The sequence below is a fragment of the Oncorhynchus mykiss genome, chromosome 17, assembly GCF_057628025.1.
Source record: "Oncorhynchus mykiss isolate SJ-2025 chromosome 17, ASM5762802v1, whole genome shotgun sequence".
Classification (NCBI taxonomy): Eukaryota; Metazoa; Chordata; class Actinopteri; order Salmoniformes; family Salmonidae; genus Oncorhynchus; species Oncorhynchus mykiss.
The window spans coordinates 51,682,240-51,709,470 of NC_143038.1; the positions used below are offsets into that span (position 1 = coordinate 51,682,240).

At 41.5% G+C, this 27,231-nt stretch overlaps 2 protein-coding genes across 9 annotated transcripts in view; one reads left to right on the forward strand and one right to left on the reverse strand.

Moving 5' to 3' along the window:
* Nucleotides 1–1,972: 1,972 nt before the first annotated feature.
* Nucleotides 1,973–23,290, reverse strand: LOC110494449 (alkaline phosphatase). Of its 3 annotated transcripts, none has more exons than XM_090205917.1 (12): nt 22,965–23,290; nt 17,122–17,241; nt 16,554–16,673; nt 10,703–10,818; nt 10,130–10,304; nt 9,538–9,713; nt 5,282–5,422; nt 5,034–5,103; nt 4,759–4,893; nt 4,390–4,581; nt 4,131–4,250; nt 1,973–3,971 (listed from the first exon to the last, which is right to left on the reverse strand). In XM_090205917.1, exons 2-12 carry the CDS (start codon nt 17,189–17,191, stop codon nt 3,706–3,708), a joined length of 1,581 nt encoding a protein of 526 aa, XP_090062043.1. In that variant the 5' UTR covers nt 17,192–17,241; nt 22,965–23,290; the 3' UTR covers nt 1,973–3,705. The 3 variants fall into 3 exon arrangements, with proteins under 3 accessions (XP_090062043.1, XP_021425172.2, XP_090062044.1); XM_021569497.3 differs by lacking the exon at nt 22,965–23,290 and adding an exon at nt 19,256–19,426; XM_090205918.1 differs by lacking the exon at nt 22,965–23,290 and adding an exon at nt 18,247–18,324.
* The window catches only part of LOC110494448 (endothelin-converting enzyme 1), a 42,180-nt gene continuing 35,729 nt past the window's right edge, over nt 20,781–27,231 (forward strand). For 3 of the 6 annotated variants that reach the window (XR_016488012.1, XR_016488009.1, XM_090205915.1), the window contains exon 1: nt 20,781–21,350. Coding sequence is in view for 4 of the 6 variants with exons in the window: in XM_090205915.1 (XP_090062041.1) it covers nt 21,345–21,350 (6 nt within the window). In the remaining 2 variants the exon portion in view is untranslated. The remainder of the gene's footprint in view (nt 21,351–27,231) is intronic. The other 3 variants (XM_021569493.3, XM_021569495.3, XM_090205916.1) reach the window with 2 other exon arrangements.

The following is a 27,231-nucleotide window of genomic DNA, read 5'->3' on the forward strand; positions in this document are numbered from 1 at the left end:
TGGATCACTTGCTTATTACCAGATCGAGTTGTGGTCAGGGTAACAATAAGAATCCAATTACAATTCTGGAATGCATTCTCGAGAATCCAAAACCCACATTTCACATTCCGGATCAATCCAAGGACTGTGACTGCAGGATTGCTGTGGTCTCCTTTGGTGCTAACTGAGAAAAGTGATTCTCTCCTGTTGCGAAGACAGTACTGGTGCTGTGATGGGTAGGGAGGTACAGTATAAATAACAATGTAAAGAAAACCAACAACTCTACTATCAGCCTAGTTGGTTCATGATTAACCTTGGTTGAGATGGAGCAGGAAATGAAAACAGTTGGTGAAACTGGCCTCAAGGCAAAGTACTTACGTATGTGCATTACAGAAGAAACCATATATTCTAGACTTTTTTAAATGACTAATTAATAAGTAGGGGAGGCAGTTAAAAGTATGTTTTTAAATCTTAAAACTGCTAATTTCCCCCAAATATTCAAACAAAAGATAAGATAATATTACAGAAGTATCATCAGATAGATTGCTGTCTTATCTTGGCTGGTGGAAGATGAGATGATCAGAGTACAGCCTCTCCTGCAGTGAGAAGGTTTGATTACCAACAACTACGAGAAAGCCTACAAGGGAGGAAGTGAGGGCCCTCGGAGTGTGGTGTCAGGTAAATAACCTCTCACTCAATGTCAACAAAACAAAGGAGATGATCGTGGACTTCAGGAAACAGCAGAGGGAGCATCCCCCCCATCCAGATCGACGGGACAGTAGTGGAGAAGGTGGAAAGTTTCAAGTTCCTCGACGTACACAAACTTTTACAGGTGCACAATCGAGAGCATCCTGTCGGGCTGTATCACCGCCTGGTATGGCAACTGCTCCGCCCACAACTGCAAGGCTCTCCAGAGGGTAGTGCGGTCAGCACAACGCATCACCGGGGGGAAAACTACCTGCTCTCCAGGACACCTACAGCATCCGATGTCACAGGAAGGCCAAAAAGATAATCAAGGACAACAACCACCTGAACCACTGCTGTTCACCCCGCTATCATCCAGAAGGAGAGGTCAGTACAGGTGCATCAAAGCTGGGACAGAGAGACAGCTTCTATCTCAAGGCCATCAGACTGTTAAACAGCCATCACTAACATAGAGTGGCTGCTGTCTACATACAGACTCAAATCTCTTGCCACTTAAATACATTTTATAAATATATGTAATAAAGGTATTACTAGTCACTTTAAATAACGCCACTTTAATAATGTCTACATATGCTACATTACTCATCTCATATGTATATACTGTATTCTATACCATCTACTGTATCTTGCCTATGCCATCACTCATCCATATATTTATATGTACATATATTATACTTACATATTCATCCCTTTACATTTGTGTGTATAAATAAGGTAGTCGTTGTGATTACTTGTTAGATATTACTGCACTGTCGGGAACTAGAAGCACAAGCATTTCGCCACACTCGCATTAACATCTGCTAACCATGTGTATGTGACCAATAAAATTTGCTTTCACATTTCCGAATAGGCAAAATGTGCAGCACCCATATCAAGAATGCCCCAGAGTGTGTGGACTACATTTCATAACCATCCTTCATGTTCATGCTCCAGCCATGAGTTCTCAAGGGCTATTCACATTCCACACAAACCACATATATCAAATGCTGAGTATGGGTTTGTTTGATTTTCTGTTTCTTCTTTAAACCCACTACCAACTGCACTATTTTTTTATAGTTCAAATATTCCTTTGGACAAGGTATTTGAATAATTCCAATATGAAAAATGGCACCAAATAATTTGTGTAGCATTAAACATTCCTCAATGAGGTGACACATCTGTTCTAATATATATTCCATCCCAAATGGTACACATAATGCTTATTGAAAGTGCAACCAAAATCAGTTCCTGGCAAACTGACACATTATCTACCATTTACAGTCAACACATCAATAATGTAAACACAACATTTTCAGAAAAACCAACAGGACTTCCTTTATTGGCTAACTTATTTCTATGAAATTCTGACAGGGGGTGACTTTTCATTCAGTGCTTTCGGGAAGTACGTACAAAGGACAAGGAATTAATTGTTTTGGTTTGTTTGTTTAAACCATACATACAAAATAGCATCTACTTTCCTTATTGTAACGTTTACACGATTGTTTTGGGAATCTATGTAAATTCTGTTTACTGTTTGTATATACTGTTTTAATATATTCATATTCAAAACTAGGGGAAAGTTACATTAGGTTTCTAATTTAGGAAAGGAACTGGCTTCTTTGAAAAGTTGCCTGATCCATAGTCATGGAACTGACAGACAACAAGGTGGGCAGCAACATTGCTTTGTCATTAATACTGGGAGGTTATTTACCCCATACAATGATTGATATAAATTCAGAGATATACCCTTCTCTTAAACCAACTGATATGACAGAATTCTTCACATAGTTTCGGTGTTACCTGAATAGTGATCAATACCAAAGTAAAATAACACAACCTATCCTATATGTTACAGTAGAAATAAAGTGATATCCTCTTATTTTCCCTAACCGTATATGCACAGCAACAACAAACCTCTAAAATATTTGAGCTTGTTGGTCATCAAAATTGCACTGATAAACGATGGGGAATAGCCTGCTTGTCCTTCTGCAGCTTTCCTACCAATGCATACGTTGTCCCAACCAAGCACCCAAGGTAACTGGCCAAAATTAATAAGCTTGCTAGCTAGCTACTACCAGACACAAATGAGAGAACAACTCCTTGACAATTTTACTCGCCGAGCAGAGCTGATTAGGCTGTTTACATGTTATATAGAGCATTCATGAATAACTATAACTTTTTTGGCCTACGGTTGCTGACACCGGTCTTATTCAGCAGGTCTTGCGTGTTCGTAAATTAATCCGTTATTCAGCGCTCTGGCACCCTCAGAGCACTCTGAAATTGGAGTAGATGGCTAGCCATAGTGAATTTGCGAACGCAAGAGAAATGCTAACTTGATAACAGGCATTCAGCATAGCTACCAATCAAAGCGATTCACATTTATTTCTAGCTAACCAAATGACACGTGCATCTCTAGCTGTGTAGCCATCAAAAAATGATATGAGGGGAAAAAGTTGGTTAATGTCCTCACTCACGTCCTCCTAGTAGCTAGCTAGCTATCTAGCTAACGCTAGGCTCTGTGTTTTTAGCTAGCTACATAAATAGATACCCTAGCATATTATCCATATTATGTCTGACTTGTGATCATTGCCCTTGCTAGTTTGATTGTATTGACATTCCCAGCCTTAGTTACAATCGTCAGTTTTTGTCCAAAATATTTAGTCATTGAAAATGAAACAGTGCATCCGGAATGGAGGCCAGTTGTGATTTACAACATAATGTATTTACACCAAATGTATTGGTGAATTATATTAATCATGCATTGAACTGCATCCATCTATTCTGCCAACAATGCCTTAATGTACGTCATGGAATGTTGAGTCAAATATAACCTATTTTTAAAACCTCTTATAAAGTTGGTTTTTTAAATGCCCTTACATTGGTCCCAAAGTCATTAAACTGTACAGAATGATTAAATAAAATCAGCAATAGAGAAAGAATCCAATCCGCATTATATCCACACTATAAAAAAGGTGTGGGAGTAATACATATATACAGAGAAGAGGGGTGGGGGTAGTGCAGGAGGGGGGTTGGGGTGAAAGGTCAGCAGAGGAGGCGGATGAGTGTGAGGAGAGCTGTCAGGCTGGGCAGAGCAGCTCTGAGACTAGAGGCTCCACTGGATGACATGCAGTGGTCTCTGTTCTGGCCAATGCAGGCAGCATAAGCCATGACATGGGGAATGTAGTTCTGCTCGTGGACACCGTGTAGCAGGTGAGCCATAGGGCCCTTAGCAAACACAGCCACATCCTCTCCTCCATGAGTCTCCATACTCAGCGGCACTGCAGACTGGGCCTTGTAGTTATTTTCCTCTGAAGAGAGGGAAGGAAGGGAAGGGGTGGAGGTGGGGAAAGGGAAGGAGAAAGAGATCAGAAGGATGACTTTCTGGCATGCCAAAGACCAAGTGATGTTCTCTATGACAGAGGACTGTCAAAATGGCAATACTCCATTGATGATAAGATTTCACTTACCATAGTCAAGGGTGGAGACGTTCTCTCTCAGACCATTGACTACTTTAAACCCTGGTCCATTCCCATATAAGATGGCTGTGAAGGGCTTCTGGTCCACATCACTCAACATGGGAGCCAGTCCTGTAGACAGAGAGGAAAATAATGAACCACCTCCATCACAAACCATTAATTACAACATACACAACATCCAAGTGACTGATGACAGAGTGTAGCCACATACAATATACAATACATTGTTGCAAAATCATCCACTGCTCACCAAAAATTGTGTTCCCCCTTGGAGTGTAGCCTCCAAAGTTGAACATGTGAGAGTGGTCAGCAGTGACGACAGTCATTGTGTCATATATGCTGGTCATGAGGCCGGCATGGCCAATGGCCCGGTCCATCTCCACTGCCTCATGCAGGGCCTGCTTGGCTTTACCCTCGTGATGTCCGTGGTCGATGCGCCCCCCTGCCAACGCACAGCTTGGTTAACCTCTCTCTCTCAAGCAGATGAGAAAATCTAGCATCAGGACTGGCAAAGCAGCCTAAGCTGTAAAACTTCACATTCAACATGATATACATTATTAAACTTGTGCAGCTGATACAGTATTTACTGGTGCCAGAGTAAATGTAACACAACAATCACCCTCCACCAGCAGGTAGAATCCGCTGGGGTTTTTCTTCAGGATCTTAATGGCCACCTCCACCATCTCTGTCAGTGAAGGATCTGTCTCATTGTTTCTCTCCAGGTCATAGGGAAGATCTCCAGGCTCAAACAGACCTGTGTTAACACAGGAAGCAGGGTTTAATAAATTGCAAAATAGGTAGAGAAGATGATCAGTGGTTAACATGAATACAAAATGTGAAACAGGAAGGTCGTGAAATCAATAAAGAGCAAACTATTTTTTTTAAATAACTCACCCAAAAGGTAATCCACACTATTAGGGTTTAGCGATAAAAGTTCCTTCTTGTTCCATACATAGTGGGCGTTCTGTTTATTTAATAGATAAAACAATACATCATATGGCATTGATCCAACCCTGTGACAACCTAAAACGATTCAAATGTTAATAAGAAAAATAGAGAAAGGAAGACAGAGAAGAACAAGGAAGAAACAACAGGACATGGTAGAAGAGGAGTGAGAGAAGAACTAAGACAGAGCAGCTGACCTTGTTTTTCATTCGGTTATTCCACTCCTCCACCAAGTTCCTTCTATCGATGCGGGTACCGAAGTGTTTCTTCTCTCCAGGATACTCCACATCTGACTGGTTTTTGGGGAACATGTACTTCCTCCCTCCTCCCATAATCACCTAGACATCCACCACAGAGGTAAAACATTTGATTCCCCTCTATGGACATCCCCGGTAGGGTTAAATATTTTCCCGGTATTTTACAAATGTTCAATCGCCAGAACAAATCCCTTTTCTACCGGGTAACCCGGTATTTCCCGCCAAAACCAGAAGTGTCACTCAAAAGCATATAAATAGGCCTGTCTGGATTTGATTAGAGCTTTGATCAAAAATTCAAGCCTGATGCTACCTGAGCCTGCCATACATTAAAAACATTTAATGAGCCCAAGGCCAAAAAAGCCCAAATGATTGTCCCGTCATCCAATTGCCTACATATTGTATAATATAGTCTACTGTACATTACGCATGACAGAAAAACTGTAATAAAGCCCTTTTGTGGGTAAAAACCCATTCTGATTGGCTAGGCCTGGCTATCAAGTGGGTGGGCCTACAATATGCCCTCCAAGGCCCACCCATGCCAATCATGTGAAATCCACAGATTTGGGCCTAATGAATTCATTTGAATTGACTGATTTCCTTATTAAGAACTGTTACTCTGTAAAATCTTTGAAATTGTTGCATGTTGCGTTTATATGTTTGTTGTACATAATTAGTAGACTGATGCATACAGTATCTTTCATAGTATTTCCCCTAATGTTATTAGCCTACCTCCTCTTTCTCTCTTGACAGCTTCATTCCTTCCTCGCTTTCAACAGGTAGGCTGAATTAAATACATGTTGTTGTCCTTAACTTCATCATTCTAATTACAACTTTGAATAATATAGGACTAAAATTAGATGCAGAAGGCTTTCACTTCTCATCACGAAGATTGAATGGTTATGCTTCTGAATAAATAACTGCTGTAGCCTACCGCGTTCACTCTTCTTTCAAACTACCCGTGCATTCTGGCTGCTGTTTTTAACATTCAGCAAACAAGAGCTTGCATCCCTCTTCGAATAGTCTATTGGTATAAGAAATGAAGAAAAAAAAAGAATGTCCAGCAAGCTATTCTAGTCTAGCTTTTCCTGCATGGGACTCCAAGCGCTAAGGAACATTGTTTAAGGAGAGAGGCCAGCGGAGCACAGGTGCGTGCGTATTGTGCAAGAGACAGAGGCTATAAATTAGAAGCTTATTATGCATTACCCATCATTAATTAGCTAAATATAAGTCTAATACTGCATTGAAAGTATTACATGAAACAAGTAGGCTGGGACTTGTATATACAGTGCATTCGGAAAGTATTCTGACCCCTTCACTTTTACAGCCTTATTCTAAAATGGATTAAATAGTTTAATCCCCTAATCAATCTACACACAATATCCCAAAACAACAAAGCAAAAGCAGTTTTTTTGTGCAAATGAATAACACATTTAAAACTGAAATATCACATTTACATACAGTGGGGCAAAAAAGTATTTAGTCAGCCACCAATTGTGCAAGTTCTCCCTCTTAAAAAGATGAGAGAGGCCTGTAATTTTCATCATAGGTACACTTCAACTATGACAGACAAAATGAGGGGGAAAAAAATCCAGAAAATCACATTGTAGGATTTTTTATGAATTTATTTGCAAATTATGGTGGAAAATAAGTATTTGGTCACCTACAAACAAGCAAGATTTCTGGCTCTCACAGACCTGTAACTTCTTCTTTAAGAGGCTCCTCTGTCCTCCACTCGTTACCTGTATTAATGGCATCTGTTTGAACTTGTTATCAGTATAAAAGACACCTGTCCAAAACCTCAAACAGGCACACTCCAAACTCCACTATGGCCGAGACCAAAGAGCTGTCAAAGGACACCAGAAACAAAATTGTAGACCTGCACCAAGCTGGGAAGACTGAATCTGCAATAGGTAAGCAGCTTGGTTTGAAGAAATCAACTGTGGGAGCAATTATTAGGAAATGGAAGACATACAAGACCACTGATAATCTCCCTCGATCTGAGGCTCCACGCAAGATCTCACCCCGTGGGGTCAAAATGATCACAAGAACGGTGAGCAAAAATCCCAGAACCACACGGGGGGACCTAGTGAATGACCTGCAGAGAGCTGGGACCAAAGTAACAAAGCCTACCATCAGCAAGGGCATTGAAGATGAAACGTGGCTGGGTCTTTCAGCATGACAATGATCCCAAACACCCCGCCGGGCAACAAAGGAGTGGCTTCGTAAGAAGCATTTCAAGGTCCTAGAGTGGCCTAGCCAGTCTCCAGATCTCAACCCCATAGAAAATCTTTGGAGGGAGTTGAAAGTCCGTGTTGCCCAGCAACAGCCCCAAAACATCACTGCTCTCGAGGAGATCTGCATGGAGGAATGGGCCAAAATACCAGCAACAGTGTGTGAAAACCTTGTGAAGACTTACAGAAAACGTTTGACCTCTGTCATTGCCAACAAAGGGTATATAACAAAGTATTGATATAAACTTTTGTTATTGACCAAATACTTATTTTCCACCAAAATTTGCAAATAAATTCATAAAAAATCCTACAGTGTGATTTTCTGGATTTTTTTTCTCTCGTTTTGTCTGTCATAGTTGAAGTGTACCTATGATGAAAATTACAGGCATCTCTCATGTTTTTAAGTGGGAGAACTTGCACAATTGGTGGCTGACTAAATACTTTTTTTGCCCCACTGTAAGTATTCAGGCCGTAGAGAAGCCAGATATAGACATTGCATATAATTTAATAGTTCCATTTCACGCCATGCTGTTCATATAAATAATTTATTGTAATTTACAGGTTTTTCAAAGTTATTTATCCTGGGAAAAGGGAGTGGTTTTGAGCAATAAATCCACAATAAATCTCAGTAACGGGGTCCCGCCATGCAACCTTAATCCATGGCAAGAATAATGAGGAGAGGAATTATCTGTGAGTCATTACATTACAGGTGCAAGTTGCTCAACATTACTGTCTGAAAAATGTATACAGAATAAAGAGCAATCATTGTTTTCAACAATAGCTGTTGCTTATAAAAATGCTCTGTTTTTAGCATGATTACTGGATATTTTCTGTAATATCAGGATCCATATTATATACACTACATGACCAAGAGTATGTGGACACCTGCTCATTGAACATATCATTCCAGAATCATAGCATTAATATGGAGTTGGTCCCCCTTTGCTGTTATAACAATCTCCACTCTTCTGGGAAGATGTTGGAACATTGCTGGTGGGACCTGCTTCCATTCAGCCACAAGATCATAAGTGAGGTCGGCACTGATGTTGGGTTATTAGGCCTGGCTCGCAGTCTGCGTTCCAATTCATCCCAAAGGTGTTCGATGGAGTTGAGGTCAGGGCTCTGTGCAGGCCAGTCAAGTTCTTCTACACCGATCTCGACAAACCATTTCTGTATGGACCTCGCTTTGTGCATGGGGGCATTGTCATGCTGAAACAGGAAAGTACCTTCCCCAAGTTGTTGCCACAACGTTGGAAGCACAGAATTGTCTATAATGTCATTATATGCTGTAGCGTTAAGATTTCCCTTCACTGGAACTAAGAAAAACAGCTCCAGACAATAATTCCTCCTCCACCAAACTTTACAGTTTCCACTGTGCATTGGGGCAGGTAGCGTTCTCCTGGCATCTACCAAACCCAGAGTCGTCTGACTGCCAGAAGCGTGATTTATCATTCCAGGTAAGGTGTTTCCACTGCTCCAGTTTCCAATGGCGGCAATCTTTACACCCATCCAGCGCTCGGCATTGCGACGAACAGTTATCGTGCTGATGTTGCTTCCAGAGACATTTTGGGACACAGTATTGAGTTTTGCAACAGAGGACAGATGATTCTTACGCGCTAAGTGTTTCAGGACTCGCGTTCTGTGAGCTTGTGGGGCCTACCACTTTGCGGCTGAGCTGTTGTTGCTCCGAGACATTTCCACTTCAGTTGACCGTGGCAGCTTAAGCAGGGCAGAAATTTGATGAACTGACTGGAAAGGTTGCTTCCTATGACGGTGCCACGATGAAAGTCACTGAGCTCTTCAGTAAGGCCATTCTACTACCAATGTTTGTCTATGGAGATTGCATGCCTGTGTGCTCGATTTTATACACCTATAAGCAACGGGTGTGGCTGAAATAGCCGAATCCACTAATTTGAAGGAGTGTCCACATACTTTTGTATAAAACGTGTAATTGCTGTGACTCACATCAATGTTAGGAATGTTCTCAAAGAGCTGCCTGGCGATGTCCTTGCAGCCCGCCTCTACTGCCTCAGCGGGCATTTCTCCATCGGAGTACCAGTCCCTGTCCACACAGTGGGCATAGGCTGCACTGGGGGTGGCATGGTTCACACGCGTTGTCGTGACTATTCCCACTGACTTGCCTGGGTAACAAACACACAAACAGTTTTGAACCTGCTACTAGGATTATGTGCAATAGTCCGCCAGATCTAAAGACAACGATTAGCTCATTTTTCAGTCATTTGAGAAATATGAGAAAACAATTTCTTTATTTTCTTGTTTGTTGGATCCCTGATCCTCTCTGACCCCTGACCTCTACTCCAGAAGACTTGTTTTCATTCCTGCCATGTCTCTAAGTCATTGGGGCCTGCTAGGGAGTCTCTGCCTTTAAGAAAATACATCTGTAGCTATAAACTCCTCATTGAGATCCATGCATGCCTAGGATTACAATGTTATCATGGTGTGTCTCGACTGCTTATCTCAGGTTGGCCAAATAAGGCTTAATAGGTCTGGTATGGAAAGGTACTGTGAAAAAACAGGAGTTATAATGAGACATTACCGGCTTCCTTGGCCCATCTGAGGATGGAGGTGACCTCGTTGCCCTGTGTGGTGTTGCACTGGGAACGTACGGCAGCTGCACTCACACCCACCGTGCCCTCGTTGGCCTTCACCCCACAGAGGTATGCTGTGGCTGTACCCGCACTGTCTGCAACCTGGGCATTGGTGTTATATGTCTGCAGAGACAGGATAGTAATGTGTGAATTATATAGAATTGTAGTAGGAGACATTGTTCTGCATGCCGTGTTGGTGTTATCCACACCTCCAAGCATCACCTTGAAACGCTCAGATTGAAGTAATTTCTTTTACATTCTTCATTCTTACACAATTATTGACACAGACTACTACATGATCAATCATGTGTGGAATGTGCTGCTCCCTCAACTATAAAGACAGTTTTATGATGTGTGGCTTCTTGCCAACTATGTAACATAATAACACATTATTATCGTATGACATAGACAGTATGTGACCAGGTATATTGGTCTTGATCTTGGTGAACCATTCATTACTTCCAGATCAATAATGCATGCTATTCTATAGCTTTTCTATATGATAACAGACCAGGTCAGACCTTGGAAAGCGCAACATAGGGGAACTTGTCCATCTCCAGCTGGGTCTCTTCCCCACTCTGTCTGCTCAGCTGCCCCTTCAGTATTCGTGCTGCCGTCACTGTGGGAATGCCCATTCCTACACAACAAAAGCAAAGCAGTGCTCGGTCTGTTATGGTGTGATTCTATTTAAGGGATAGAAAGCCTTTCCATCTCATGCATTAACACCTTTTGGTTTTCTATCTGGTTAACATGGCTCTGTGGTCACTTTTCACAGCAGCTGCTCCATCCACTGAACAGACAACTCTACATTTGGTGGTAAAGAACCCCGTCAAAAGAGCTTTTACTTGAGATCTGCCTTTTCACAAGTCAACAAAATTTGTATTTTAGAGATAACTATCTATTTTCCCTTTGTTTTTATATGGGTATCAAAATGGATGCTTTTGTAGAGGATGTGAACTGACGTGCACTTCCACTTTATCCAGCATGATTGTTTTAAGCATGGTTGTCATACATGATAGAGTAAGATACATTGTATGCTGCTGCATGTAAAACATAGACAGTTAAGATCCTTTGGGGGGGACAGTTTAATGGGTAACTACATAACATAATATTAAGCAGAAGCAAAGTAATTTCCGGTCACAACTTGCAGACTTGTTTACGTGTTGCTGTGCGTTTTGTGCGTTTTGTGCGTTTTGTTGCCAACCTATTTTGCTACCTGACAACTTTACGGTTTTTACTTTTTAATTACCGTTTATATTTTTGTTTTTTGTTATTTTTGTTTTTTCCCTCAACTTTTTAACTCCGGACGCTTTATCTGGACGTGGTTCGTCAGGACCTCCAACAGCCGAAGCTATGTAGTAACATTAACACGATGCCTTCTAATTGCAGTCGCTGTACTCATAATATACAGGAGAACGATCGCCTTACGGCGAGGATAGCTGTGCTACAAGCCCAGCTTCAGACGCAATCGTTAGGCAAGGGTAATTTCAGTGTAGGAAAGGATGAAACAGCGTCTGTGCCACCAGTAAGTACAGATAGCAGTATAAATCCCCTGGCACAGTCCCCGCAGCCAGACAACTTTCTCACGGTTTCTGGAAGGAAATGCTGTAGGAATGCTCAACTGGTGTCGCTCATTCAGCCGACAGAAACTTTCAACCGGTTTTCCCCATTAAGCAGCGAGTCGGAGTCAGAGGCCGAGCCTTCTCTTATCTCTACTCCTCCCGTTACGGGGTCTGAGACGCCGAAGCTTCCCACCATTAGCTCTGACAAATTGAAAACTCTAGTCATTGGCGACTCCATTACCCGCAGTATTAGACTTAAAACGAATGATCCAGCGATCATACACTGTTTACCAGGGGGCAGGGCTACCGACGTTAAGGCTAATCTGAAGATGGTGCTGGCTAAAGCTAAAACTGGCGAGTGTAGAGAGTATAGAGATATTGTTATCCACGTCGGCACCAACGATGTTAGGATGAAACAGTCAGAGATCACCAAGCGCAACATAGCTTCTGCGTGTAAATCAGCTAGAAAGATGTGTCGGCATCGAGTAATTGTCTCTGGCCCCCTCCCAGTTAGGGGGAGTGATGAGCTCTACAGCAGAGTCTCACAACTCAATCGCTGGTTGAAAACTGTTTTCTGCTCCTCCCAAAAGATAGAATTTGTAGATAATTGGCCCTCTTTCTGGGACTCACCCACAAACAGGACCAAGCCTGACCTGCTGAGGAGTGACGGACTCCATCCTAGCTGGAGGGGTGCTCTCATCTTATCTACCAACATAGACAGGGCTCTAACTTCTCTAGCTCCACAATGAAATAGGGTGCAGGCCAGGCAGCAGGCTGTTAGCCAGCCTGCCAGCATAGTGGAGTCTGCCACTAGCACAGTCAGTGTAGTCAGCTCATCTATCCCCATTGAGACTGTGTCTGTGCCTCGACCTAGGTTGGGCAAAACTAAACATGGCGGTGTTCGCCTTAGCAATCTCACTAGGATAAAGACCTCCTCCATTCCTGTCATTATTGAAAGAGATCATGATACCTCACATCTCAAAATAGGGCTACTTAATGTTAGATCCCTTACTTCAAAGGCAATTATAGTCAATGAACTAATCACTGATCCTAATCTTGATGTGATTGGCCTGACTGAAACATGGCTTAAGCCTGATGAATTTACTGTGTTAAATGAGGCCTCACCACTAGTGACCATATCCCCCGTGCATCCCCCAAAGGCGGAGGTGTTGCTAACATTTACGATAGCAAATTTCAATTTACAAAAAAAAAAAAAATGACGTTTTCGCCTTTTGAGCTTCTAGTCATGAAATCTATGCAGCCTACTCAATCACTTTTTATAGCTACTGTTTACAGGCCTCCTGGGCCATATACAGCGTTCCTCATTGAGTTCCCTGAATTCCTATCGGACCTTGTAGTCATAGCAGATAATATTCTAATCTTTGGTGACTTTAATATTCACATGGAAAAGTCCACAGACCCACTCCAAAAGGCTTTCGGAGCCATCATCGACTCAGTGGGTTTTGTCCAACATGTCTCTGGACCCACTCCCTGTCACAGTCATACTCTGGACCTAGTTTTGTCCCATGGAATAAATGTTGTGGATCTTAATGTTTCTCCTCATAATCCTGGACTATCGGACCACCATTTTATTACGTTTGCAATTGCAACAAATAAACTGCTCAGACCCCAACCAAGGAACATCAAAAGTCGTGCTATAAATTCACAGACAACACAAAGATTCCTTGATGTCCTTCCAGATTCCCTCTGTCTACCCAAGGACGCCAGAGGACAAAAATCAGTTAACCACCTAACTGAGGAACTCAATTTAACCTTGCGCAATACCCTAGATGCAGTTGCACCCCTAAAAACTAAAAACATTTATCATAAGAAACTAGCTCCCTGGTACACAGAAAATACCCGAGCTCTGAAGCAAGCTTCCAGAAAATTGGAACGGAAATGGCGCCACACCAAACTGGAAGTCTTCCGACTAGCTTGGAAGGACAGTACCGTGCAGTACCGAAGAGCCCTTTCTGCTGCTCGATCATCCTATTTTTCTAACATAATTGAGGAAAATAAGAACAATCCAAAATTCCTTTTTGATACTGTCGCAAAGTTAACTAAAAAGCAGCATTCTCCAAGAGAGAATGGCTTTCACTTTAGCAGTGATAAATTCATGAACTTCTTTGAGGAAAAGATTATGATTATTAGAAAGCAAATTACGGACTCCTCTTTAAATCTGCGTATTCCTTCAAAGCTCAGTTGTCCTGAGTCTGCACAACTCTGCCAGGACCTAGGATCAAGAGAGACGCTCAAGTGTTTTAGTACTATATCTCTTGACACAATGATGAAAATAATCATGGCCTCCAAACCTTCAAGCTGCATACTGGACCCTATTCCAACTAAACTACTGAAGGAGCTGCTTCCTGTGCTTGGCCCTCCTATGTTGAACATAATAAACGGCTCTCTATCCACCGGATGTGTACCAAACTCACTAAAAGTGGCAGTAATAAAGCCTCTCTTGAAAAAGCCAAACCTTGACCCAGAAAATATAAAAAACTATCGGCCTATATCGAATCTTCCATTCCTCTCAAAATTTTTAGAAAAGGCTGTTGCGCAGCAACTCACTGCCTTCCTGAAGACAAACAATGTATACGAAATGCTTCAGTCTGGTTTTAGACCCCATCATAGCACTGAGACTGCACTTGTGAAGGTGGTAAATTACCTTTTAATGGCATCAGACCGAGGCTCTGCATCTGTCCTCGTGCTCCTAGACCTTAGTGCTGCTTTTGATACCATCGATCACCACATTATTTTGGAGAGATTGGAAACCCAAATTGGTCTACACGGACAAGTTCTGGCCTGGTTTAGATCTTATCTGTCGGAAAGATATCAGTTTGTCTCTGTGAATGGTTTGTCCCCTGACAAATCAACTGTAAATTTCACACAGCTGTACATTTCAATGAAACATGGTGAAGCCCCAAAATTGCCCTCGCTAGAAGCATGTGTTTCAGACATAAGGAAGTGGATGGCTGCAAACTTTCTACTTTTAAACTCGGACAAAACAGATATGCTTGTTCTAGGTCCCAAGAAACAAAGAGATCTTCTGTTGAATCTGACAATTAATATTAATGGTTGTACAGTCGTCTCAAATAAAACTGTGAAGGACCTCGGCGTTACTCTGGACCCTGATCTCTCTTTTGAAGAACATATCAAGACCATTTCAAGGAACGCTTTTTTCCATCAACGTAACATTGCAAAAATCAGAAACTTTCTGTCCAAAAATTATGCAGAAAAATTAATCCATGCTTTTGTCACTTCTAGGTTAGACTACTGCAATGCTCTACTTTCCGGCTACCCGGATAAAACACTAAATAAACTTCAGTTAGTGCTAAATACGGCTGCTAGAATCCTGACTAGAACCCAAAAAATGTATCATATTACTTCAGTGCTAGCCTCCCTACACTGGCTTCCTGTCAAAGCAAGGGCTGATTTCAAGGTTTTACTGCTAACCTACAAAGCATTACATGGGCTTGCTCCTACCTATCTCTCTGATTTGGTCCTGCCGTACATACCTACACGTACGCTACGGTCACAAGACGCAGGCCTCCTAATTGTCCCTAGAATTTCTAAGCAAACAGCTGGAGGCAGGGCTTTCTCCTATAGAGCTCCATTTTTATGGAACGGTCTGCCTACCCATGTCAGAGACGCAAACTCGGTCTCAACCTTTAAGTCCTTACTGAAGACTCATCTCTTCAGTGGGTAATATGATTGAGTGTAGTCTGGCCCAGGAGTGGGAAGGTGAACGGAAAGGCTCTGGAGCAACGAACCGCCCTTGCTGCCTCTGCCTGGCCAGTTCCCCTCTTTCCACTGGGATTCTCTCTAGTGGTGTGGGGGCTGTGCTTTGACAAAGTGGCCGGGGTTATATCCTTCCTGTTTGGCCCTGTCCGGGGGTGTCCTCGGATGGGGCCACAGTGTCTCCTGACCCATCCTGTCTCAGCCTCCAGTATTTATGCTGCAGTAGTTTATGTGTCGGGGGGCTAGGGTCAGTTTGTTATATCTGGAGTACTTCTCCTGTCCTATTCGGTGTCCTGTGTGAATTTAAGTGTGCTCTCTCTAATTCTCTCTTTCTCTCTCTCGGAGGACCTGAGCCCTAGGACCATGCCTCAGGACTACCTGACATGATGACTCCTTGCTGTCCCCAGTCCACCTGGCCGTGCTGCTGCTCCAGTTTCAACTGTTCTGCCTTATTATTATTCGACCATGCTGGTCATTTATGAACATTTGAACATCTTGGCCATGTTCTGTTATAATCTCCACCCGGCACAGCCAGAAGAGGACTGGCCACCCCACATAGCCTGGTTCCTCTCTAAGTTTCTTCCTAGGTTTTGGCCTTTCTAGGGAGTTTTTCCTAGCACCCGTGCTTCTACACCTGCATTGCTTGCTGTTTGGGGTTTTAGGCTGGGTTTCTGTACAGCACTTTGAGATATCAGCTGATGTACGAAGGGCTATATAAATCAATTTGATTTGATTTGATTTATCCATTGGCACTGTAAGCATGTTTGTTTAATGCTCGATGGCTCCCATATTCAACATTCGATTTAGAAAGTCTGAAACATACTATTTACTTCTGACTGGATTACATTAATCCTCCAGAATGTTTAGATGGAAACGACTGTGTTTGATGAGGAGGACATACTTATCATCAAAATACTAGTTTTCTACAACCACTAGGAACAATATTCTGGAAATGTATAAAAACTATTACATCTGTATGCTGCACATGAGCTCATAGAGTTAAGACTTCACTTCATCATACAGTATGGCACATACTCATGCAATGAAAAAGGCTCCTGTAATCATGGCTTACCATCACCAAGGAAGAGGATGAGGTTCTTTGCAGTGTTTTGATTGAGCTTCTGAAGTGTGAGGGCATTCTTCAAAGTACGCTGAGCCCATGTGTTCCAGAACAGGGGATCTTTCTCTTGGTCTGCAACACGGAGGTAGACTTTTAGTTTTAAATGAGGAGGGAAAGAGGCCAGTAGAAGTGATCTGTAACACCTGCGAAAGTACCATGACAAGTGGGACGGAATATGACCCAATTAAATGGATGTGTCACATCTCCAATAAATCAAAGCCCAAATTAGTTTCTACCCTTCTTCCTGAAGTGTGCACTCATTCACTCCTCCTCAAGGACTATAGGAGCATTGGATTGGTTTCAGCATGTGCTAAAGGATCTTTCCACTACATTTCCTAAACCGGTCCCTTTCCTTTCAAATATATGAACGGGAGTGAAGAAGTGCACACTTCAGCAAGAAGAAGGAGTGAAAAAGGTCTGTGTTAGTATGTGTCCCCTCTAAGCTCTTCCTGGTGGATTTCAGTCAAAGAGCTAGATGCTGTTAAGAGACATTACATTTATTGACAGGTGTGTGTATTACCAGGAAACTGTGGCTTCCCCAGGCCTTCCCAGGCCAGGCAGGAGCAGATGAGCAGAATTGTCACCTTCATGATGCTTTCGCTCTATGTTATCACATAACACGTCCCAAACTAGAGGGAGTCTGTAAAAGAAGGAGAAATCAGTGTTTATGTGTTTAACGATGAGTTTGATTTAAAGTGCAGCAAATGATGTGGAAAGTAGGTAGGTTTCAACTTAGACATTTACAGTGAACAGAAGTAGTGATTTTGTTGTAGTGTAGTCCTAATGGGCCCTGAGCAGCCAGCCTTCATCTATTATTACACCCCCCACCCCTGTCCCTCCCTTTTTCCTCCGCAGTCCCACCCCTGTCGCTCCCCTGACCCACCCCTGTCCCACCTCTGTCCCTCCCCTGTGCTGTGGTCAAGGTAGCTTTAATGGGAGCGTTAATGGGATTGTGGGCTGTAGTACAGCGATTTAACAGCCATAACAAAGCCAATATAAATGTTTTTTAAACAAGGTTTACAGTTTTGTAAAAAAGAGAGTTTGGCAAATGTATTGTTACACATGTGCTTGAAATAAAATGGTATTTCATAAAGTCTTGAAACTGTGTGCATATGAGCCTTGTTACTTTATGCTATTAAAACAGACAACGCAAGTCCTGCAGCATTAGTATACAATATGCTGTAGTTGAGCTCACATAAAGCTGCATCACATCAGGCTGGTCTCTGAGGAGAAGAGAGGTTTTACCGTCCCACAGATGCAGGCCCCTCCATTCTGGGAAAACACTGACCTCAGACAACACTGGCCCATCCAAAATGTAATGTTATGGTACTTCCAAGAACTCTGGGTTTTGGCTTTATCCTAGGGTATGCTATCTAGATGGTGATATTTTTTATGTTTAAATGTTTCTAGCACTGGCATTCTTTCCCCTCCAAACAACCATTGCCTTGTTGAGGAGTTGATAAGATTGAATGCCTGTTGCGCTTATAAAGGCTCCATAAGACCATACTACTAAGAGTTTTTAATTATGTCAGAGATAAGGCACATTTTTCTATTTAACTAGGCAATTCAGTTAAGAACAAATTCTTATTTACAATGACAGCCCAGAAACAGTGCCTTGTTCAGGGGCAGAAAGACAGATTGTTACCTTGTCAGCTCGGGGATTCGATCTAGCAACCTCTCGGTTACTGGACCAACGCTCTAACCACTAGGCTACCTGCTGCCCCTACAGGAAAAATGTGAAGTGCTCAATTGTAGATCCTCTCCTTAGCAAAGGCTAAACATTCCACCCTATTAATGCCACCTCAATCACAAATCAACTTGAGATGTACCCCATGTGCTTTACATCACTGGAACAATGGCCATGTCTAGGGAACAATGACTGACAAGAAGAACACCTGAAAAGAACAAAGGTTTGCCATATGTTTTATTTTTTTTCTGTTTACCTGTAAAAGGTGAGCGTGTCCAACCAATTTAGGTATTGTGCATCACAGTGTATACATTCATTGTCAGCCAGATTGAGTAAATTGCAGAATGCTCTATCCAAATGTGTTGATTAAACAAATATTTCAATCATTTGGTCTGTCTGTCAGTGTATTCTCCACCTTTTCAGCTTTATTGGTACCTTCTTTCAATTATTTTCTGGAGAACTATTGTGTTGTGAATTCTGACATTAATATTACTATAGCTGAGCACTCACTGCTAGTTGACCTTTTTATAATCAAAATGAACACCCAACAGCATAGGATATCAACCAAAATGAATGAAACTGGCTATAGACCTAGATATGTGATTTAGTGTAGTATTGGTTTAATAAAAAAACTTCACCCTTATGGAGGGTACTGCTATTGTTGTATTGTTGCTCAATCACGTGTTGGAAAGTTGGGAAGATTGCGAGTTCTACCTACAAGAATCTGCAATCACAAAAACTTCTACCACGGCTACATTTATAGGGTAATATTGCTTTAAAGAGATGGAAAGCGATAAGCAATACGCATGTGGTGCTAGTGGCATGTTTAATTGCACTGATTTTCCTGACAATGCAGCCAATTGCAAGGATATTTTATGTTGATATTTTCTAAATAGCCTGCACACGATAAACCATTGATATTCCAAACATAGACAATTAATACAAAGAGTTAAAGGAATACACTTACTTCGGGTTCTATTTAAGCTTCTGTAGCAAAACACTTATGTCTGTGTCATCCTGTCGCTCTTTTATACGCCTATGCACCAGCTCTGTTATGAGGGCTGAGAATAGCGGTTGATATCCCACCACGATGGCGAGAAACCACCCTATAAATAATGGCATCATAACATGAAGAGCTGGATCGTGAGTGCCGCCTGTCGACCAGTTTCACTGTTGCATTTAGACTACACAACATATTTAATTCAAACCTTAAATCAGTCGAGTTCATTGTCAGCATGTGAAATACTAAACTGAAACCTATTATTGGCCTACATACTTAATATATAGGTTTATAAGTAGCTCATCGTTGTCATTACTTTATAGCCTCGTTTATAAATGTGTAAGAATACAGTTGCTTGCCAAATTTAATGCACAATTTTGGCCTTTACTATTACTATATTGCTATTGAATAACCTCGATTGCATAATGCCGCGTTCATGTGTTAGTCGGAACTAGGAAACTCGGGAACTTCCGACTTGCTAACTGGTTGAATGCAGCACATGTATAGGCTCCTACAACCAGTTAACAAGTCAGACGTTTCCTAGTTCCGACTAGCACACGAACGTGTATCCTTTAGATGTCACTAGAGACCAGTGAATATTCACACAGTGTTATATTGGCTACCTCTCATACAGGAAAGCTACACTACCTACCCTTTCTCTGAAGCATCCCACACACAAATGCACAGTGTGAACAGGCAAACAATTACACTACTGGGATTATCTCACCGCTGCCATCGGTGTGTCAATTGAGAGGGAATAGACATAGCAGGACTTGCATTTTCGCTGTGAGGGAGGGAGGCTACAACATTTTAGAGTATTTGTCATGGTCTTTGCGCATGTGAAAAATATACATATCTTCTGTCTAAGAAGCAATGAATTGCTTGGATAAAATAATTTACTGAATTGATTAATAGAAGGCCTATTTAGTATAGGTTAAAACACCATCGGAGTCCCTCTGCTATTGTTTTATTACTTTTTTTAAAGCAAAAAGACAATACTATTATAGCAATGGATAATTAAAAAGACTGGACCAGCCAGAGCCAAGAATTTGTTACTTTCTACATTACCATTAGGACTAGTAGCATGGCACGACGCCAATTTTCACAAATTTCCCGTGGACTTGTGAAAATGAGGATATTTTATAATCCCTCTGATCCTATTAGGCACTCGATTACTTTAGAAGCTTTTTGCAGTTTTCTTTTCTTTCATCTCCACACTTTAAGTGATTGCTCTGCATGTTAAGACTGTAAAGAAACGCCCAGTCAACAATACATGTTCCTTAATCCTTAAATGCTGTAACCCTTGACAAAATTGTTTATGTATCAACACGTTGCAATTATTTTCAGGTAAACCACCGCTCACCCAGGAATTGTTATTTTATTTTACCTTTATTTAACTAGGCAAGTCAGTTAAGAACAAAATCTCATTTTCAATGATGGCCTAGGAACAGAACAACAGATTTGTAGCTTGTCAGCTCCGGGGTTTGAATTTGAAACCTTCCGGTTACTAGTCCAACGCTCTAACCACTAGGCTACCCTGCCGATCAATTATATATCTTCTTCTTTTATTTGCAAATCCATGAAAATTGCATAAACCAAAACAGGTAGCAGTTAGACCCTAAGTAGGAAAAATATAACTGTGTACCTGGCTGTACCTACAAAGTCTAGGCAAGCATGTACTGTAAATACATAGGCCTAGTGTTGTGGATACTTAGTAAAGTGCAACCATTTTTTCCTGAGAACTTTTTGTAAATTAATTGCACCACAGTGTGGAATTTTCTAAGAAAGGGTATTAAGTTTTATTAAGACCCACCCATTTCTCAAATCCTATTGGTTAGAATAATAGTGAATCCTTTCTCATTTTGCTGTTGGTTGGACATGTTATTTCAGGGTCAGCATGGAAACTCAATATTTACGTGGTACTTTCGCGTTATATGTTCGCACTATATGACCGAAAATACAGTTCGTCACTCATTTGTTGCGTCTGGCACACCAACAGCTGTCCGCTGAAGGCACTTGAGAGGAACGTATAGAGTAGACGGAGTGAGCTGAAATAATGGTGGTAAGAACCTGTTCCATATCAAATGTATCTTAATTACAAACCTTATGTTTATGAACTGAATTTATTGGCTGTCATTGCTGTAAATCTACATTTGGAGCATCTACGTGTGATGACGTGGTGCGCCAAAAAATGTATGATGTGCAATTACGGTTTTTATTAACGTTTGCGACCATGACATGAGGTAATATCTTTAGCATAATTTCCGGGGCAACTGGTTCCTGCATGATCAAAACTAGTAATTCTCTGCATTTTAGGCCTACCCTCTGACTTAATAATTGTTGCCTTATTATGATCATGTGGACAGATAAGCCTTTTATGTCTTGAACACACTCTTTCATTGTAAGAAAAAATACATAGGCTAATGTTAAATTCATAGTTGGTTTGTTACTAGCTGACTGAACTCAACTCTACCATTAATGATGGAGTTGAGGAGTGACTAGTGTAGGTGGACTGGAGTTCTGAAGTTACATAAAATGTAGTTTTTAAAATAAAAAACGACAGATTTCAACGCCGAATTTACACAATACAATGTCATGTGTAAATGCGGGCTATTCTTTTGCTGCTGAAATCCATTATTTTGATTACAATTTTTTTCTTTATGTGAATTCTGAGCTCCAATCCACCATTGGAATCTGCTGAGGGGAGGACTGCTCATAATAATGGCTGGAACAGATCAAATGGAATGGCATCAAACCATGCGTTTGTATTTGATACCGTTCCACTTATTCCACTCAAGCCATTACCACAAGCCCATCCTCATCAATTAAATCAAATCAAATTTGATTTGTCACATACACATGGTTAGCAGATGTTAATGCAAGTGTAGCGAAATGCTTGTGCTTCTAGATCCGACAATGCAGTAATAATCAACGAGTAATCTAACCTAACAATTCCACAACTACTACCTTATACACACAAGTGTAAAGGGATAAAGAATATGTACAAAAAGATATTTGAATGAGTGATGGTACAGAACGGCATAGGCAAGATGCAGTAGATGGTATCAAGTACATTATATACATATGAGATGAGTAATGTAGTGTCGTGTCTTTGGCTATGCTGGATTAAGTGATATGACATGCTATTCTATAAAATAATTTATCCGTAATATCACCTGATTGAGCTAATCATGTAAATGTAATTAACTAGCGAGTCGGGCACCACAAAATAATATTTATAGAGCTGTTATCTTCCGAATGAACTCTTAAAGACCTAGTAATATTTTACATCAATAGCAGTCAATATCAATTGTCATCTTAATTCAGTCTCATCTGAAAATTGTAAATTCTTGGTTATCTGCACGAACCCTGGCTAACAATTTGAATCAGCAATACAAAATTGGGTTTAATTATTTATTTACTAAATACCTAACTAATCACACAGAATTACACATAATTAAATCATAACTTGTTTGCAAATTACGTCATAAAGGAAAACGTCCCTAGCGGGTGGAACAGATATGACAGCTTGTTACACAAAGGAAAAGGGCTGGGTTTGAGTGAAAGAGCGGGAAGACTGAGGGACACAGGGAGAAGCTGTGCTATCATAAATACAGTATCTGATGCATTCTAAATTACCGCCCATTTGGAAAAGGAAAATGCAATAAATATTTACTCTGAGCTGCGCTTCGGTAGGTTGGTGGTAGATGGAAGGCCGTGTTGCCAAACTGAGTCCTTTGAAGAATGTCTCTGGTTGTCAATTGCATACGTTGTAGTAACGTCGTTGGGTGATAGACAGGATACTCTGTTTGTTCCTTCCTAACCCTCGTTGCGTCTGCTGTTGCTAACTCAACGGCTAGGAGGTATCACTTCTGTAGTGAATAAGAGTTCAAAGTTCATACCATTTGCAACCAAAGCTCACGCTGATGTTGGCTTCGTTCTGTAGTTATTATCTGAACCATTCTGACATAGGACCGTCGTCCTACATCCTCGGAACAGGAGGTTATATTGTTGTCAAGTGCTTATAAAGAAAGGGAGAGGAGGGCGTGTTTGAAAAGTTTTATAGCCCATGTCCCTTCACAGGGGCGGGCCACTGATTGAGCAGAGCCATATCTTATGAAAACCCAAATCTCACATTTTAGAAGTTAAAATCATCTATTTCATCCCATCACAAATAATTTCATATTCAAACATTTAAGTTGAACAACAATTCCATGTGAATCCGATAACTCTGATGTATAGACTTTCCCCTGTAGTGTTTATGTCATCTTATCATTGATGAGAATGTCTCAGATGACAACCGATGACAACCATCATATTCATTAAGTACCACCGCATATGTTCAATTGTTCGGATTACCAGAATATAGTTAATTTCCCCCCACCTTCTGATGTTCCCAGAATCTCTATGTTAACCAAGGGTTTTGCAAATGTAACCTCAGTAGGGTAGAGTTATTTATGACTGACATAAACCTACCCCCCAGGCCAACGTCTTGACAGTAGGGTATGTAAACAAAGTGGCAGAGTTTAAATTGGCTAGTGATACATGTATTACATAAAGATGCAGTATATGATATAGAGTACAGTATATACATATACATATGAGATGAGTAATGTAGGGTTTGTAAACATTATATTAAGTGGCATTGTTTAAAGTGGCTAGTGATACATTTTTCCCATCAATTTCCATTATTAAAGTGAGCTGGAGTTGAGTCAGTATGTTGGCAGCAGCCACTCAATGTTAGTGGTGGCTGTTTAACAGTCTGATGGCCTTGAGATAGAAGCTGTTTTTCAGTCTCTCGGTCCCTGCTTTGATGCACCTGTACTGACCTCGCCTTCTGGATGATAGCGGGGTGAACAGGCAGTGGCTCGGGTGGTTGTTGTCCTCATCAATTAAGGTGCCATCAACCTGTGCAATCCACCCAACCATGGTAAATCGTGGAGTTGAGTTTATTTGGCTAGTTTGTACTTGTCATCATCCTTGTTTGTATAGTGGTTATTCATTACCTAAGGCCCAGGGGTAAGCATGAGAGTTTCTTGGCAGTAAGCATAGGCCTACATGCAGCAGCAGACACAGGTAATCTACCTGAGCTGTAATGTCCAGGTGTAAACAAGCTTCCATATGCCACTCCTTAAAGAGCGACTGCACCACAGATGGATGTATAAATGTGAAGCAGCCGGTTGGCGTTTCCACTCACTACCAGATATGGTGATAAGAAGCCCAGCGAGATGGATTTTGGCCAACATTCTGCAAATTTTCTCTTAGATGAAACACTTGATCTGCATACAGTTTTCTGTTTACAAAAGTAGAATCTGTAACAAACAGAGTGGATTTCATTTTGTAGATTTTACCCGTTGACAAAGTTTGACAAAAAGCTGTGTTGTTTAGAAGAAGTGCAAGGGCAGATTAAGTTATTGCACATGCGCACTTCCCAGAGTAGCCGTTCCCAGACATAAATATGCAAATACATGCTAGACGTGCCAATAGGATCTCACTATCTCGTGCTTGGTTCTACCTACTATGAATAATTTGCTCCCATTGGAAACGAGGCTCTGGTCTATCTTCGGTTAGTTGTAAAAATCTTTGACTGCACTTCTATGGTGTAATGGCGGTCCACAAACAAATGTTTAATATAAATAAACAAATAAATCCCTACTAACTTCATGTCAACAGTAACACCTGTTACTCCTAATAACTGTTGCCATATCCACAATAATCTTCAACCTGTCATTTCAGCTTTCCATAATCCGAGCCGTGTTGATAACCTTTCCAATGAAAGCTACGAAGTCAATTTTATTTACTAGCAAAAGTGTGCTTTGACACAGCACATTTGTGTAAACAAGATTTCTGAACAGGTCTCAAAACCATGTCAGGACTAGTAGAAGCACCAGTTCTGACACTAGGTTCACTTTCTACGGTAGAAACCATGGTAGCTCCATCAGTCCGCATATAGTTCTACCAATCTGTTTTACAGCCTCTGCATATGAGAAATCATGATTCTATATCTCTGGGCCTCCCCTGCCCCTCTCTGCACTTGGCATCCACCAAATGTTGCATTGTGTTCCACCCCACAATTACAACACTTAGCCTTCAGATTATTCCCCCAGTCCACACTTTTCTTTTCTTTACAGTGAGCAGCTACATGTCCCATTCTTCTTTATTTGACATTTAAAACACCACAATGGGGATGGAACAAATTTTTGGATATTCAAACTTTGACGCTCTTTCCTACAAATCAAACTTTTGCTCTCAAACACTATGCCTCCCTTCAAATTTGATTTAATATCATCTATTGGACATAGATAGTGGGACCCCAGAAATTATTCTCCTCAACATAGCATATACTCCATGGACATGGCTTTGATCTTCTTCCGATTGAGATATTCCATTTGAAGAATCTTCTGCTGCTGACCACAGAGTATTATCAGTCTACCATTTCCAATGAACCAGACTAGTTTTACTTCACTTAAACTCAGCAAAAAAATAAACGTCTTCTCACTGTCAACTGTGTTTATTTTCAGCAAATTTAACATGTGTAAATATACATAGCAAGATTCAACAACTGAGACATAAACTGAACAAGTTCCACAGACATGTGACTAACAGAGATGGTATAATGTGTCCCTGAACAAAGGGGGGTCAGAATCAAAAGTAACAGTCAATATCTGGTGTGGCCACCAGCTGCATTAAGTACTGCAGTGTATCTCCTCCTCATGGACTGCACCAGATTTGCCAGTTCTTGCTGTGAGATGTTACCCCACTCTTCAATCAAGGCATCTGCAACTTCCCGGACATTTCTAGCCCTCACCCTCCAATCCAACATGTCCCAGATGTGCTCAATGGGCTTGAGATCCGGGCTCTTCACTGGCCATGGCAGAACACTGACATTCCTGTCTTGCAGGAAAGCATGCACCGAACGAACAGTATGGCTGGTGGCATTGTCATGCTGGAGGGTCATGTCAGGATGAGCCTGCAGGAAGGGTACCACATGAGGGAGGAGGATGTCTTCCCTGTAACGCACAGCGTTGAGATTGCCTGCAATGACAACAAGCTCAGTCTGATGATGCTGTGACACACCGCCCCAGACCATGACGGACCCTCCAAATCGATCCCGCTGCAGAGTACAGACCTCGGTGTAATGATAATTTCTTCGATGATAATCGCGAATCCGACCATCACCCCTGATGAGACAAAACCGCGACTCGTCAGTGAAAAGCACTTTTTGCCAGTCCTGTCTGGTCCAGCGATGGTGGGTTTGTGCCCATAGGCGACGTTGTTGCCGGTGATGTCTGGTGTGGACCTGCCTTACAACATGCCTACTAAGCCCTCAGTCCAGCCTCTCTCAGCCTATTGGGGACAGTCTGAGCACTGATGGAGGGATTGTGTGTTCCTGGTGTAACTCGGGCAATTGTTGTTGCCATCCTGTACCTGTCCTGAAGGTGTGATGTTCGGATGTATCGATCCTCTGCAGGTGTTGTTACACGTAGTCTGCCACTACGAGGACGATCAGCTGTCCATCCTGTCTCCCTGTAGCACTGTCTTAGGTGTCTCAAAGTACAGACATTGCAATTTATTGCCCTGGCCACATCTGGAGTCCTCATGCCTCCTTGCAGCATGCCAACGGCACGTTCATGCAGATGACCCTGGACATCTTTCCTTTTGTGTTTTTCAGAGTCAGTAGAAAGCCCTCTTTAGTATCCGAAGTTTTCATAACTGTGACCTTAATTGCCTACCGTCTGTAAGTGGTTAGTGTCTTAACGACCGTTCCACAGGTGCATGTTCATTCATTGAACAAGCATGGGATACAGAGTTTAAACCCTTTACAATGAACATCTTTGAAGTTATTTGGATTTTTACGAATTATCTATGAAAGACAGGGTCCTGAAAAAGGGCCTTTTCTTTTTTTTTGCTGAGTTTCTTTCTTTCTTTACATTAGTAGGATT

Coding starts and splice junctions, on each gene's coding strand:
- LOC110494449 (XM_090205917.1), bottom strand. CDS start 17,191: ATGAAGGTGACAATTCTGCTCATCTGCTCCTGCCTGGCCTGGGAAGGC. Junction 4,582..4,758: donor ATTCTACCTGCTGGTGGAGG/GTGATTGTTGTG, acceptor GTGCGTTGGCAG/GGGGGCGCATCGACCACGGA. Junction 4,251..4,389: donor AAGGGGGAACACAATTTTTG/GTGAGCAGTGGA, acceptor CTCTGTCTACAG/GACTGGCTCCCATGTTGAGT.